General features: G+C 41.3%; 1 protein-coding gene across 1 annotated transcript; it reads left to right on the forward strand.

Moving 5' to 3' along the window:
* Positions 1-77: 77 nt before the first annotated feature.
* Positions 78-12,213, forward strand: LOC131427054 (leucine-rich PPR motif-containing protein, mitochondrial). Its single transcript, XM_058589944.1, has 5 exons — positions 78-280; positions 420-601; positions 8,126-8,471; positions 8,536-10,378; positions 10,463-12,213. Exons 1-5 carry the CDS (start codon positions 144-146, stop codon positions 12,071-12,073), a joined length of 4,119 nt encoding a protein of 1,372 aa, XP_058445927.1. The 5' UTR covers positions 78-143; the 3' UTR covers positions 12,074-12,213.
* The last annotated feature ends 285 nt before the right edge of the window (positions 12,214-12,498 follow it).

Below are 12,498 nucleotides of genomic sequence, written 5' to 3' on the forward strand. Positions count from 1 at the left end.
TAAAAAACCTTGCAATAGTCACATGTTTATTATGCATTACTTTTATTCTCTCCAATACATATACCACCAGAGCAGTTCGTTCTGTCAAACGAATGTAATCGGAGCAGAATCGTTCCTCGCGTTTTTCTCCCGCAACACAAAACATGGCATCGATTCTGCGGTCAAGCAAATTTGTAAGATATTTCGCCGGTTTCGCTCGGAACGTCGTATTCAATACCGTGCGTGAGACTGAAGGAAACCTCGTTCAACAATCGCAGTGTTTGTGTATCAATTCTATCAGGTTAATAGTCGATTTTAGTTGACTTTATCCCAAACTGCTGTTACGCAACTAGCAATTCCGGTTGCGTTATGACTAAAAGCAATATTGATCTGTCAGCCTACACTTAGCTAATAAATATCCGATCATGTTTCACTTTCAGTGGGTTTGCAACGTCGGCTGCAAATTCGGGCCAAGCATTGGATCGGTCCCTGAAACGGCTCGATGACGACGTACGGCGTTCGGGGCGTATTTCTCGCCGTGACATAGAGGATGTTCTGGAAGAGATACGTGTGAATCGATCGGCTACCAGTGCCCAATCTTTGCTGGTAATTCGCTGCTGTGGTAAGTGCTTTCCGTTGGTGTAAAACAACTACTTTCGGTTTTCAACAATATACTGAGTTTGAACAAAAAGCCGGTCTGTACCAATTTTCAAATTGGGTTACGGTAGAGTACAACTATGAGTTGAGTATTTCTGGCTTCCGGGATTCTTCGGACAGTTTATGTGAAAAATATTCAAAATCAAACTTAAATTTAAAATATTTCATGTTAAAAATTTGACTTTAGTACTCTTTTGTTTGTTTCGATTATGGAAGTTTTAACCTTAAGATCATTCGTCTCTTCGGGCCAGAAAAACTCTGACTCTATGTGCGGGGTTGGGAATCGAACATGTATCATATTTCTTCAAAAAATTTCATTTATTTCCTCAGCGCATTCAACTTTTCTCTCCATTCCGACCACTAATTCCACTTTTCAAAATTTCAAATTGATTACCGATCGTTCGGTAATTGCTGAACTGTCAAACAACTACCGTAAACTGTAGACCAAATGGATCAGAATTTTAATGTCGATTATTTCATTTTGCATTTCATTGAAAGAAACTATCAGGATGCTGTACGGGATTGATTCCTGGCTTTCAGAAGGACCAAATTATGGAACTCACTACGATATTAAACACTGTTCGGAACATTGTTCTCGAACGATTTGTTGTACAGCAGCAGATATTTTGTTCTTTTCCTCAGAACCCGTTCTGATTGGCTGGTGTTGACATGGGTCAAATGAGACAGGCTAAATGCGCTGAGAACGAACGAAGCGTAGTACATCAATTTCTGCCGCGGTACATAAATGCGCGAATGAGTTTTTGAGAGCAGCTAATGCTCTTCGCCTGCGCATGGTTGTCTTCTGAGAATGAGAACAAATTTGTCTCGCTATAAAAGGAGCGAGTATGGATAATGTCTGCTGCTACTCTGTGTAATATACAATTCTCACCATTTCGATAGTCCCACGACAAAAGGGCGTAACTGCAAATAAGATCCTCTCTTTGTTTACTTTCTCTTTTGATTATTACGAAGCCATTATTGCAAATTCTCTTAAGTTTGCAATATAAATCGAAAGCTTGTAGTTTTACCTTGAAAGTTTTGCGAAGAGTAAAGCGTCAAATAGAAAAACTGTTCGGTAAATCGTAAAAGAAAAAGTAAACAAAGAGAAACTGTCATTTGCAGTTAGGCCCTTTTGTCGTGGGACGGTCGATTTAAAAACTAAACGTCATTTTTGTTTTGTTACCCAATTTTTTAATTCACGGTGTTCGGTTTTCTGATTCACAATCGGAAATCCTGATTCACATTTTCCTGCGCAAAATGGGCTTATTTCCACCTCTGCCTTGAACCTTAAAAAATTATTACATAATAATAATGTAATAATTATGTAAATAATCAATCATTAAATTATTTATGGCTGTATCGATATTTCTTAAAATAATTTCTGGGTTTACATTGCTTTCGATGTGAGATCTGTATTCTAACCGATTAGTTCTGAGGTGGTAGAATATATAACTAGTTGAACTAATCATTTCTTAATTTGAAACCTTGATTGTTATTGGTAGATGATCTGAATCAAAATCACCATCACTCGCTCCTCAGGAAACACGTGAGAAGACAAGAGAAACAAAATATTTAAGCATATTGCATAAAATGAAGACTATATTTCAAATAAACCGTTATTACAGCTTTAAGCTGCCGCTAATGAAAAAAGGGCTGCTATAAGGATTGTTTGTCCGAAAATCCGAACAACTACAAATGTTACATTGATCTGCTAGAATCAGATCAATTGTAGAAAGATTTCTCGTAGAAGATGAAATAGTTAAGCCATTGGAAATAAAACTAGCTTAAAACCAGTGGAGAGTTCATCCTGAAGAATTCGTACTTTCTGATTACTCTACGAGCATTTAGAATCTTGTCAGCAAAAAATATATCGATATCTTGAGCGTTTTTACAGCAATCATTTGATTTATTTGCTCATTAACGCATTGAAATCTTAAAAATGCTGCATTCCAAAAATGGGATGATATGACTGATGTACCTTAGCTATATGTTCATCTAATGATTTTAAATTGAATTTTGTTACATGAAAATTTAAAAAATTTGGTCTGGTAGGACACTGTTAATAATTGGTTTTATGGTTTCCATCACAATCGTAGCATGACAATACATCTGAGGGTATCGTTCATTGAACAGATGTGCTTGCAAGCGAATTACCACAATTTAAACATCGTATATCCGTATGATAATTTGTTGTACCATGACCGAAGCTCTGGCAATGACGATATTGTGTTAGGTTCCCTGTGCAATCATGCCGTTTATAATTTTCTCACCGAACTGATATTTCCACTTTCACTTCCGGAAGGAGCCAAGAAAACTCTGTATAAAATGCTTTGAAATTGCTTGCATAGATTGTTGTTGTTTTTTCAGAGTAGCAAGTGTCCGGTTTTGGGATTGTTGATCCTTATTGATTTATTTTCAATCATAAAGCCTTGGTATTACATTCCTGTTGTGGAACTTGACCTTCTGTTTCAACAGACTTCGGGGCCGATTCAAAGTGTACAACTGGTTTGTAAGACCAGTGCCCTATGCATTGAGCCGTCAACCCGGGTCATTTTCAATCATATGTATACAATAAATAAATAAATAAATAAATAAAAATGTCAAGTGCACTCGGAAGAAATCGGTTACGTGTAACCAAAATCCCTTCAAGGCTAGAAAAAGGCTTTACACTTTTCTTATATGCACATGTAATAATTAGTATATCCTATTTATACTTCGAGATGCCTGAAAAGTACTTCAATCCTCAATTGGCTGATCGTTTTTGGACACGGGATATCTGTTTAAAGTTTTGTGGGATGCGAACGACGAGTTGCATACCACCCTGAAACGTGGGTAGCGACAGATGTCAAAAAGAGTGAATTACCGCGTGCGCGGAGCTAAGCAAGAGAGAATAAATATTACAGTCTTTAATAGTAAAAACGTCTCTTATTCAACCGGTTCGAAACGCCACATTGGTGACCCGCGACGTCGCGAAACATTGAGTTCGGTTTAAAAAACCCGTTCCTGGCTCGAAAATCACCTTTCGAAGATAGACAAAAAAAATCTAACCTCAAATATGAACGACAACGACGGCCAACCTCAAGCCGCCGCGCTTGCTGCTGTGGTTAGTGTTAAACTTCCGGACTTTTGGAAAACAGATCCGGTCATGTGGTTTGCGCAAGCCGAATCACAATTCACTTTAGCAAGAGTTACGTCCGATGAAACGAAATTTCATCACATTGTGGCTAAAGTTGACCAGTCGGTAATTTGTCACAACGCGGATCTGGTCACAGCTCCTCCGGCGACGAATAAGTACGACACTGTGAAGAAACGTTTAATCGACCGATTTGCTTTGTCTCCAGAAAATCGTTCGGAACGCCTACTCGGGTCGCATGATCTGGGAGACTTACGGCCGACGCATCTGCTATCAAAAAAGCAGGAGTTATCTACCGGTCTAGGAGTAGACGACAGTTTACTGAAGATGCTGTTTATCCAACGATTACCATCAAGCATTCGTTCCATCATCTCTTGCCACGATGGAACGCTAGCCAAATTGAATGAAATGGCTGATAAAATCGTTGACACGATAGGTGGCCAGGCATCTGCAGTCACCAACGTCGGTAAGGAATCCGTCTGTGCAGTGGAGAACAATCTTAAATCGGAAATCGACTTTCTCACCGCTGAGATTCGAAAACTAAAATCATCTGGCCGCTCGCGAAGTAGATCTACCTCAAGGAATCGGTTACTGGCAAGCAGACAATCACAGAATGAAATTTGTTGGTATCATCGAAACTACGGCACTAATGCACGTCAGTGTCGACAGCCATGCTCGTTCAGTTAAAAAAAAATAGCTTCATCCCAACCGGTCTCGGCGGAGGTTGGAGGAGTTCACGATGGCCGCCGTTTAGTTATTCACGATCGCACCACAAACTACCGGTTACTTATCGACACCGGAAAAGAATGGAACGCTCGCTGCACATTCTTTGCACGCTGCAAATGGAACCAAAATCACAACTTACGGAACCAAATTCCTCAACACGGATCTTGGACTTAGACGTCGATTTCTGTGGAATTTTATCATTGCGGATGTAACAATGCCGATCATTGGAGCCGATTTCATTGCCCACTTCGGCATTTCGGTGGATCTGAAACATCTACGTTTGGTAGATGGTCGAACCGGTTTATGCTCTTCCGGAAATGTGACATCACCGGACTTGTACAACGTGACTACTAACAACTCGGATCATCCGTATCGGGATCTTTTATCCGAATTCCGAGAAATAACCCTACCGTCTACGATGCAGTCAGAAATCCAAAAAGATGTCATCCACCATCGTTACTCCTCGTTCAACATCGAAAGCACGACGGATGCATTCCGAAAAAGTGAAAGCAGCTAAAGAAGAATTCCGAGTGATATGTGACTTGGGGATCTGCCGCCAATCAAGCAGCAGCTGGGCAAGTCCGCTGCATTGTGTGCTGAAGAAAAACGGCCAATGGAGGTTCGTTGGTGACTACCGCTGCTTGAACCAAGTCACTGTTTCAGATCGATATCCAGTTCCTCATATTCACGATCTACTGCACTCTATCCACGGTAAATCCATCTTCTTCTCTATAGACTTAGAAAGGGCTTATCACCAAATTCCCGTGGAAGAAGACGACATTCCCAAAACGGCAGTAATAACCCCGTTAGTGTTATTCGAGTTCACGCGAATGCAATTTGGCGTGTGCAATGCTAGTCAAACATTCCATCGGTACATGAACAAAATTTTCGGAGACTTGGATTTTGTGGTGGTCTTTATAGACGACATCTGCATAGCATCATCTTCTCCGTCAGAGCATCGTAAACATTTGCGAATCGTTTTCGAAAGGTTGCATCAACATGGATTGGTGTTCAATGTCGCAAAAAGCACTTTCGGACGCAACGTTTAGAATTCCTCGGCTACCTCATCAGCGGTGTTGGAGTGCGTCCTCTTCCCGCACGGGTACAAGCCATTACAAATTACGAGCTACCTACGTGCGTAAAAGATTTGCGGCGTTTTTTGGCGTTGGTAAATGGATACAAGCGGTTCATAACACACGCAACGGATACACAAACGGAACTTCGGAAGCTGATTCCGGACAACAAAAAAAACGATTCTCGGAAACTGAACTGGACCGAGGCTGCTCGTTCAAGTTTTTAAAAATTGCACACGTTCGCTGCCAGAATCCACGCTTCTTCATTACCCCGATTCAGAAAAACGACTCAGCCTTATGATCGATGCTTCAAAAACGGCTGCAGGGGTAGTTTTGCAACAGCTCAACAACAAAAATTGGGAGCCATTGGGATTTTATTCCGAGAAGTTTTCCAAATCTCAGTGCAATTACTCCACGTTTGGCCGTGAACTGACCGCTATGAAAATGGCTGTCATTTCCTTGAAGGACGGAACTTTACTATTTTCACGGATCATCGCCCATTAACGTTTGCTTTGGCAACCGAATCCTGCTCACGTTTGCCACACGAGGAGCGATATTTACAATTCATATCCCAATTCACAACGGACATCAGGCACATCAGTGGTAGAGATAATATCACCGCCGACGCGCTATCGCGTGTTGACAGTATACTTGCTCCAACGTCTATTGATTTCGGAGCGATTAGTCGTGACCAGAAAAACGATACGGAACTATATGCTTCAATAAAATCCACCAACACATCTTTGAAATTCGAACAAAAATCCTTACCCGACCACAGTAATCAAATATATTGTGACATTTCGACAGGTCGGCTTCGTCCATTTGTACCAAAACCTCATCGCATGGATGTTATGACGCATTTCCATGGGATAGCACATCCCGGAACACGATCAACCAGGAACTTAATAACGCAACGCTTCGTGTGGCCTTCCATAAACTCCGATATCAACAGCTTCGTCAAGCATTGCGTGTCATGTCAGCGTTCGAAGGTACAACGCCACACTACGTCCCCTCTGGGAAAGTTCGATCTTCCAAAGGCTCGGTTTCAACATGTTCATATTGATATTGTTGGACCACTCCCTCCGTCGCAAGAGCATTGGTATCTTCTCACGATGATTGATCGGTTTACTCGCTGGCCGGAGGTTGTTCCACTGATGGACATCACAGCAAACACTACAGCACATGCGTTGTATTAGCATTAGATCGCAAGATTTGACGTTCCAGAAATCATTACAACAGACCAAGGCCGCCAATTCGAATCGGAACTTCCACGAGTTAACTAAAATGCTCGGTGTTCACCACATCAGGACAACTGCGTACCACCCGCAAGCTAACGGAATCGTCGAAAGATTCCACAGGACTCTGAAAGCCTCAATTATCTGCGTGAACCCGAAGAATTGGTACGTCGAATTACCGATGATCATGCTTGGACTACGGGTTGCATTTCGGCTAGACTTAAAGTGTTCGGCGGCAGATTTGGTATACGGTCAAAGTTTGCGCATTCCTGGTGAATTCTTCGATTCTCCTACATCCACAGTTGATCGGACGGATTTTTGTAAACAGTTGCATCGCACGTTCGAAAAGGTGAAGCCACCCAAACCAAGTCGACATGGTCATTCGAAAGCATTCGTCGCAGCAAAGTTAAATTGTTGTACTCACGTGTTTGTCAGAGTGGATTCGGTGAAAAGACCCCTTCAACACCCATACGAAGGTCCGTATCAGGTGGTGAAGCGTGATAATAAATTCATAGACTTGTTGATTTCCGGAAAAATCCAACGAATATCCATTGATCGACTAAAGCCTGCTTTCACATGCAACGCTGATTTGAAGGATTATCCTCCGGACGATTGTAAAACTAAAGTTACACCAAGCGGACACCGTATCAGATTTCTTGTGTAACTGGGGGGGGCTCTGTGGGATGCGAACGACGAGTTGCATACCACCCTGAAACGTGGGTAGCGACAGTTGTCAAAAAGAGTGAATTACCGCGTGCGCGGAGCTAAGCAAGAGAGAATAAATATTACAGTCTTTAATAGTAAAAACGTCTCTGACCTTTATTCAACCGGTTCGAAACGCCACAGTTTTAATTAAAGAATATAAAAACTACTAAAATCTACTCCAAATGTGTAACGATATGTTAGATTTTAATCTGTCTCTGTGGTCGTCTATTTTTCTTACTCGATTTTCTTACCTCGAAAATATCTAGAATTAACAACCCAATTTTAACCTTATAGGAGTGGAAATAACAAGTCTTTTTCACAATTTTTCTCTATTCGAAACTCAAGTTAACTGAAAAAAAAAGAAAAAATTTAATCTAACAATCCAAAATTTTAAAATTTTTAAACTTGTTAAGTAGTTGAAGGAATAATGTATCCAGAATTGACATTCGCCCAACAAAGAATGGGAACCACTGCTCTAGGTAATAAAAATCTGATTATTTCGATTTTAGCACCAGCAAAGTACTCTGAAAATCCCGAAAAAGGAATTCCATCGATAGCAAATTTTTGATTGAGTACTTACTAAAATACACGTTGCCTATCTTCATTCTTCTCAATAGGAAATCTGGTTCCCGAAGAACTGCCAGAGGTACGGACAGCGCTGGTACAGGAAATTTGGAACACACTCAACAGTCTGAATGTGGCGATGGACATTTCCCACTACAATGCACTTCTGCGAGTTTATTTGGACAACGAACACCAGTTTTCACCGACGGAGTTTCTGGCCGATCTGAAGGCCAAAGGAGTCGAACCGAATCGAGTCACCTACCAGCGACTGATTTCGCGTTACTGTCAGGAAGGAGATATCGAGGGCGCCACCAAAATATTAGAGTACATGCGCGAGAAACAGTTACCGGTCAACGAGTACGTGTTTAATGCTCTAATCATGGGTCATTCACAGGCTGAGTAAGTGATCATCGAGAAAGCGTGGGTTCAAATAGATAATATTTTTTTCTGTTACTTATTTTAGTGATCTGGAATCAGCAACGGGAATTCTGGCGGTTATGGCCCAAGCAGGACTGCAACCTACGGCGGATACGTACACTACGCTGTTGTGTGGATATGCTCGAAATGGTGACATAGACTACATTAACAAGGCGTTGGAGACGTGCGAACAGAAGGAAATCTACTTACTCGATAAAGACATACTGGAGATTCTACATTCGTTGGCAACCAATGGCCACGCTGACAAGATCGATCCGTTATTATCGAAAATCAGAAAACAGGCTGGTTATAATCAGGATGCTGTCAACGTCATTCTGCGTTTGATTAACAAAGGTCAAGAGGATGCTGCCTTGAAATTATTAAAGACTATGCCTAGAGCAACGCGAAATGATGGCGAGTTGGCTAACACTGGTGGATTTTTGATTAAACAGCTGGTAAAAGCGAAACGACCGGCCGAAAAAATTCTGGCTATTTGCAAAGAATTACATGATAATGGGTTGAACACAAATGCCTACGTGATTGCGTTGGAGAGCTCTTTGAAGAATGGAATTGTCGATTTGGCCATCCCCATTCTGAAAGCCTTTAACGAACAGAATCAGCCGATTCGTCAACACTACTTTTGGCCATTGTTGTGTGCTAGCAACCAACCTAGACCGGAGGGTGTACTGAATATTCTCAGAACGATGCTGGATGAGTTCGATATTCATCCGAACAGTGAAACTGTGCGTGAATACGCAATTCCCAATCTTGGACTTAGCAACTATGAAGAAATAATCCATTTGCTTCGTAGCGCTGGAATCTCTTCGGCAGTGGCGAGCGCAGGATGTGTTTACTCTGCGCTAGAGAACAACAACCTGAAAGAAGCGGTTAGCATTGCGTCTCGATATAAAGCTTATTATACACCTGGCATTTATCGCAAGGCTCTGGTTTCCGCACTTGTTCACTCCAAAGATTTCAATTCTTACATTCACTTTTCTCGCTATCTGTACGACAATTTGATGAGAATCACGCAAAGAGATGAGGCTAACGATGAAGCCGAAGGTAACGAAATCGACGCTCATAAGTTTCAAGCAGAAGTTCTTGGAATGATGATCTACGACGTACTAGTTTCTTTCAAAACCGACCGAGTCGAGGCTTTGACAAGAGTTCTAACAGGATTTGTCAATCAAGGGCTGACAATAAGTCACTCGCAAGCGGAAAGAATTCAGGAGAAACTTGGATCGGATATGACAACCAAGATCTCGACAATGCTGAGCCGTTTAGCTGGCGGTGATTTGCAACCGGTAGAACTGGAGCCGGCCGTTCCGAGAACAAGAAACGCATGGTTCGACATGTCGATTCCTCAGCTTGAACGATTGATCAGTGATTTGCAAAGTCGTGGTGAGAACACCAATTCGTTGAAAAATCAACTTATTCGAAACGCAATTCGTGCGAACGATGTTGCGAAGACTGACGAGATTCTGAAGCGACTTGAAGAGGAAAAGTACGTGATTCAACCGGGAATTTACGCCCAAATCATTGAGTTGTATGCCAATAGCGACAAATCGGAGGAGGCCTTCGCTCTGTTGGAAAAGGTTAAATCCAATGCACCTGATTTTGAGTTGGACGAAATAAAAATCGTAAAGCTTGCACAAGCTATTCTGAGCCAGGATCGGTTTGAGGACACTTTGAAGTTTTTGGAAGAGAACAAACCTACAACCGCTCGAGACGATAAAGAAGTTGACTTCAATTACAACAGTGTGGTATGGAGGATGCTCAACAGTCTGGCCGAGAAGGGAAATGTAGATCAGGTGAATGCATTGTTTACGAATTTACTGGATAACGGATTCATTACGCCGCAAAATGTTTTTCTGGGTTCGTTAATTAAGGTAATTATTTGACACAGATCTTTCATAGCTATATCCTTCTTTCTATGACTATGTTTTTTTGTAATATTTTTCTTTTACTTCCAGGTACATCTAGTAAGAAACGATGTACAAACAGCGATCAACGTGTTTGAAGATATCTGTCAAAAGTATCGTGCGACTCCGTGGAAAGCCGAACTCACTTCTCGACTGATTCAAGCCGAAGACGCAACAAATTTGCAACGCATAACCGATCTCAGCACTGAGGTACATGGCGAAGTTAACAGTCTTTACGATTTAGTGTTTGCATTTGTTGATTGTGGCCGAATTCGACAGGCCAGGAAGATACTGGAAACTCCTGGCTTGCGCACCAAATACCAGCGTATCCAGAATGCTTGCGAACGTTACCATTCGGAAGGTAAAACACAAAGCCTGGAAGGATTGATGGAAGCAACCAAGGATTTAAACCATATTGATCGAACAGAGATATATCACAAACTACTGAAAAGTTACATCGGTGAAAAGCAACCGGAGAAGGCACTTGGATTGTGGACTAAAATGCAGGAAGAGGATGAAACTCCATCGGAAGCATTTTTAGTTGAGTTGTCTAATTTCCTCAAAGATTCAGGATATGAAGTTCCGTTTGTTGTTCCTACCGACACGGCTACTCCTCCCAAGGTAACGAAAAAAGATCAATCCGCAACACCGAAACGATGGATTTCTCCGACAACTAAAAATTTCAAAGCGGCCATAAAAAGTAGAAATCCCGATCTAATATTGGAAGCAAGCAACAATTTATCTCCGAATGACAAGATTAATCTTACCGAACAATCGATGATTGTCGAAGCATTGGTAAACCGTGATCGCTTAAACGATGCTTCTAAGCTGGTACTGAAACTGCTTGAAGAAAATCTTCACCCCATTCCTCGAATTTTCAAGTATTACCTAAACAAATTAGCTTTGAGTGGCGATGTGGAAACATTCGAACAGATTAGCACGATGCTGCCAGATCAAGTGAAGCGGTTGATTTCCTTCGATAATCGCCTATGTCATGCCAATGTGTCCAGCGGAAAGGCTGAGCAGTACTTACAGCAGTTGGAAGCTACAATCGATGCCGTTTCTAGCAAAGAAGATGCAGAAAAAGTGGCGAAACATTTTCCAATCGGTGGAGCCGCCGGAATTCTTTCACAACATCCGGAATTGCACGACCGGTACCAAAATCTTGCTGAGCGTTACATCAAATGGGATATAATCTCGCCGATCAATGTTTTATGGGCACATCATTTTACTGTTGGCAATCCCGAACAGGCCAAAATTTTGTGGGATAAATATCTAACAAACAGCTCTCGAGTCATGTTTCAGAAAGTTATTCAACATGCGCGAGAAACCAACGACGATAAGCTTGTTCGCCGTTTGATCGATCAGCTGAAAAATTCGAAAGTTACCGAAAACGGTATTGGAATCATGTACAGCTGTTTGATCGACGCATTGATGTCTAAAGGCCAAACGGAAGAAGCTCTCGGAGCGCTTAAAGATGGTTTGAAGGATGTCTGTCTAGAGCATATTAACCGGTCAGCACTGAAAAGGTTAAAGCAAGGCTTGGCAGAAATTGGACAGGAATTTCCATACATAATTCCAGAACGGAATGTAAAACCAGAGGACACATCCAGCAGCAGCAGTAGTAGCAGTAGTGACGACGATGTAGGAAAGAAAAATTAATGTTTCTAGATAATCACATAAATATTTCATTACACGAGAAATAGTCAACATACCTTTGTTTTACGAAACAGTCTTCTCGTCATTAACCATCTCTCGTTACTTTATTGTCATTTATAATTTCTAATAGTTCTACCATGAGAAACAATAAATAAATATCTTTTTTTCTTTAAAATCACATTGCACATTGCAGATACAATTTTTCTATGTAATGTTGTTTATTTGTATAATCAACAGACACATTGTAGTCCTAATGTTAATTTCTAATACTAAGAAAAGAAAAAGAGCTGGCAAATTTCTTGAGTACTCGAACCGGTACGCTCACCGAATCGCAGTAACAATAGTAATCGAAATTCCTTCCTTTGCTCATTCACGTGCTTCCAGAAAGCTTTTGGGTTAGACTTCATCCTATGCTGTACCTTCTTTAA

This window comes from Malaya genurostris, chromosome 2, assembly GCF_030247185.1.
Source record: "Malaya genurostris strain Urasoe2022 chromosome 2, Malgen_1.1, whole genome shotgun sequence".
Taxonomy (NCBI): domain Eukaryota; kingdom Metazoa; phylum Arthropoda; class Insecta; order Diptera; family Culicidae; genus Malaya; species Malaya genurostris.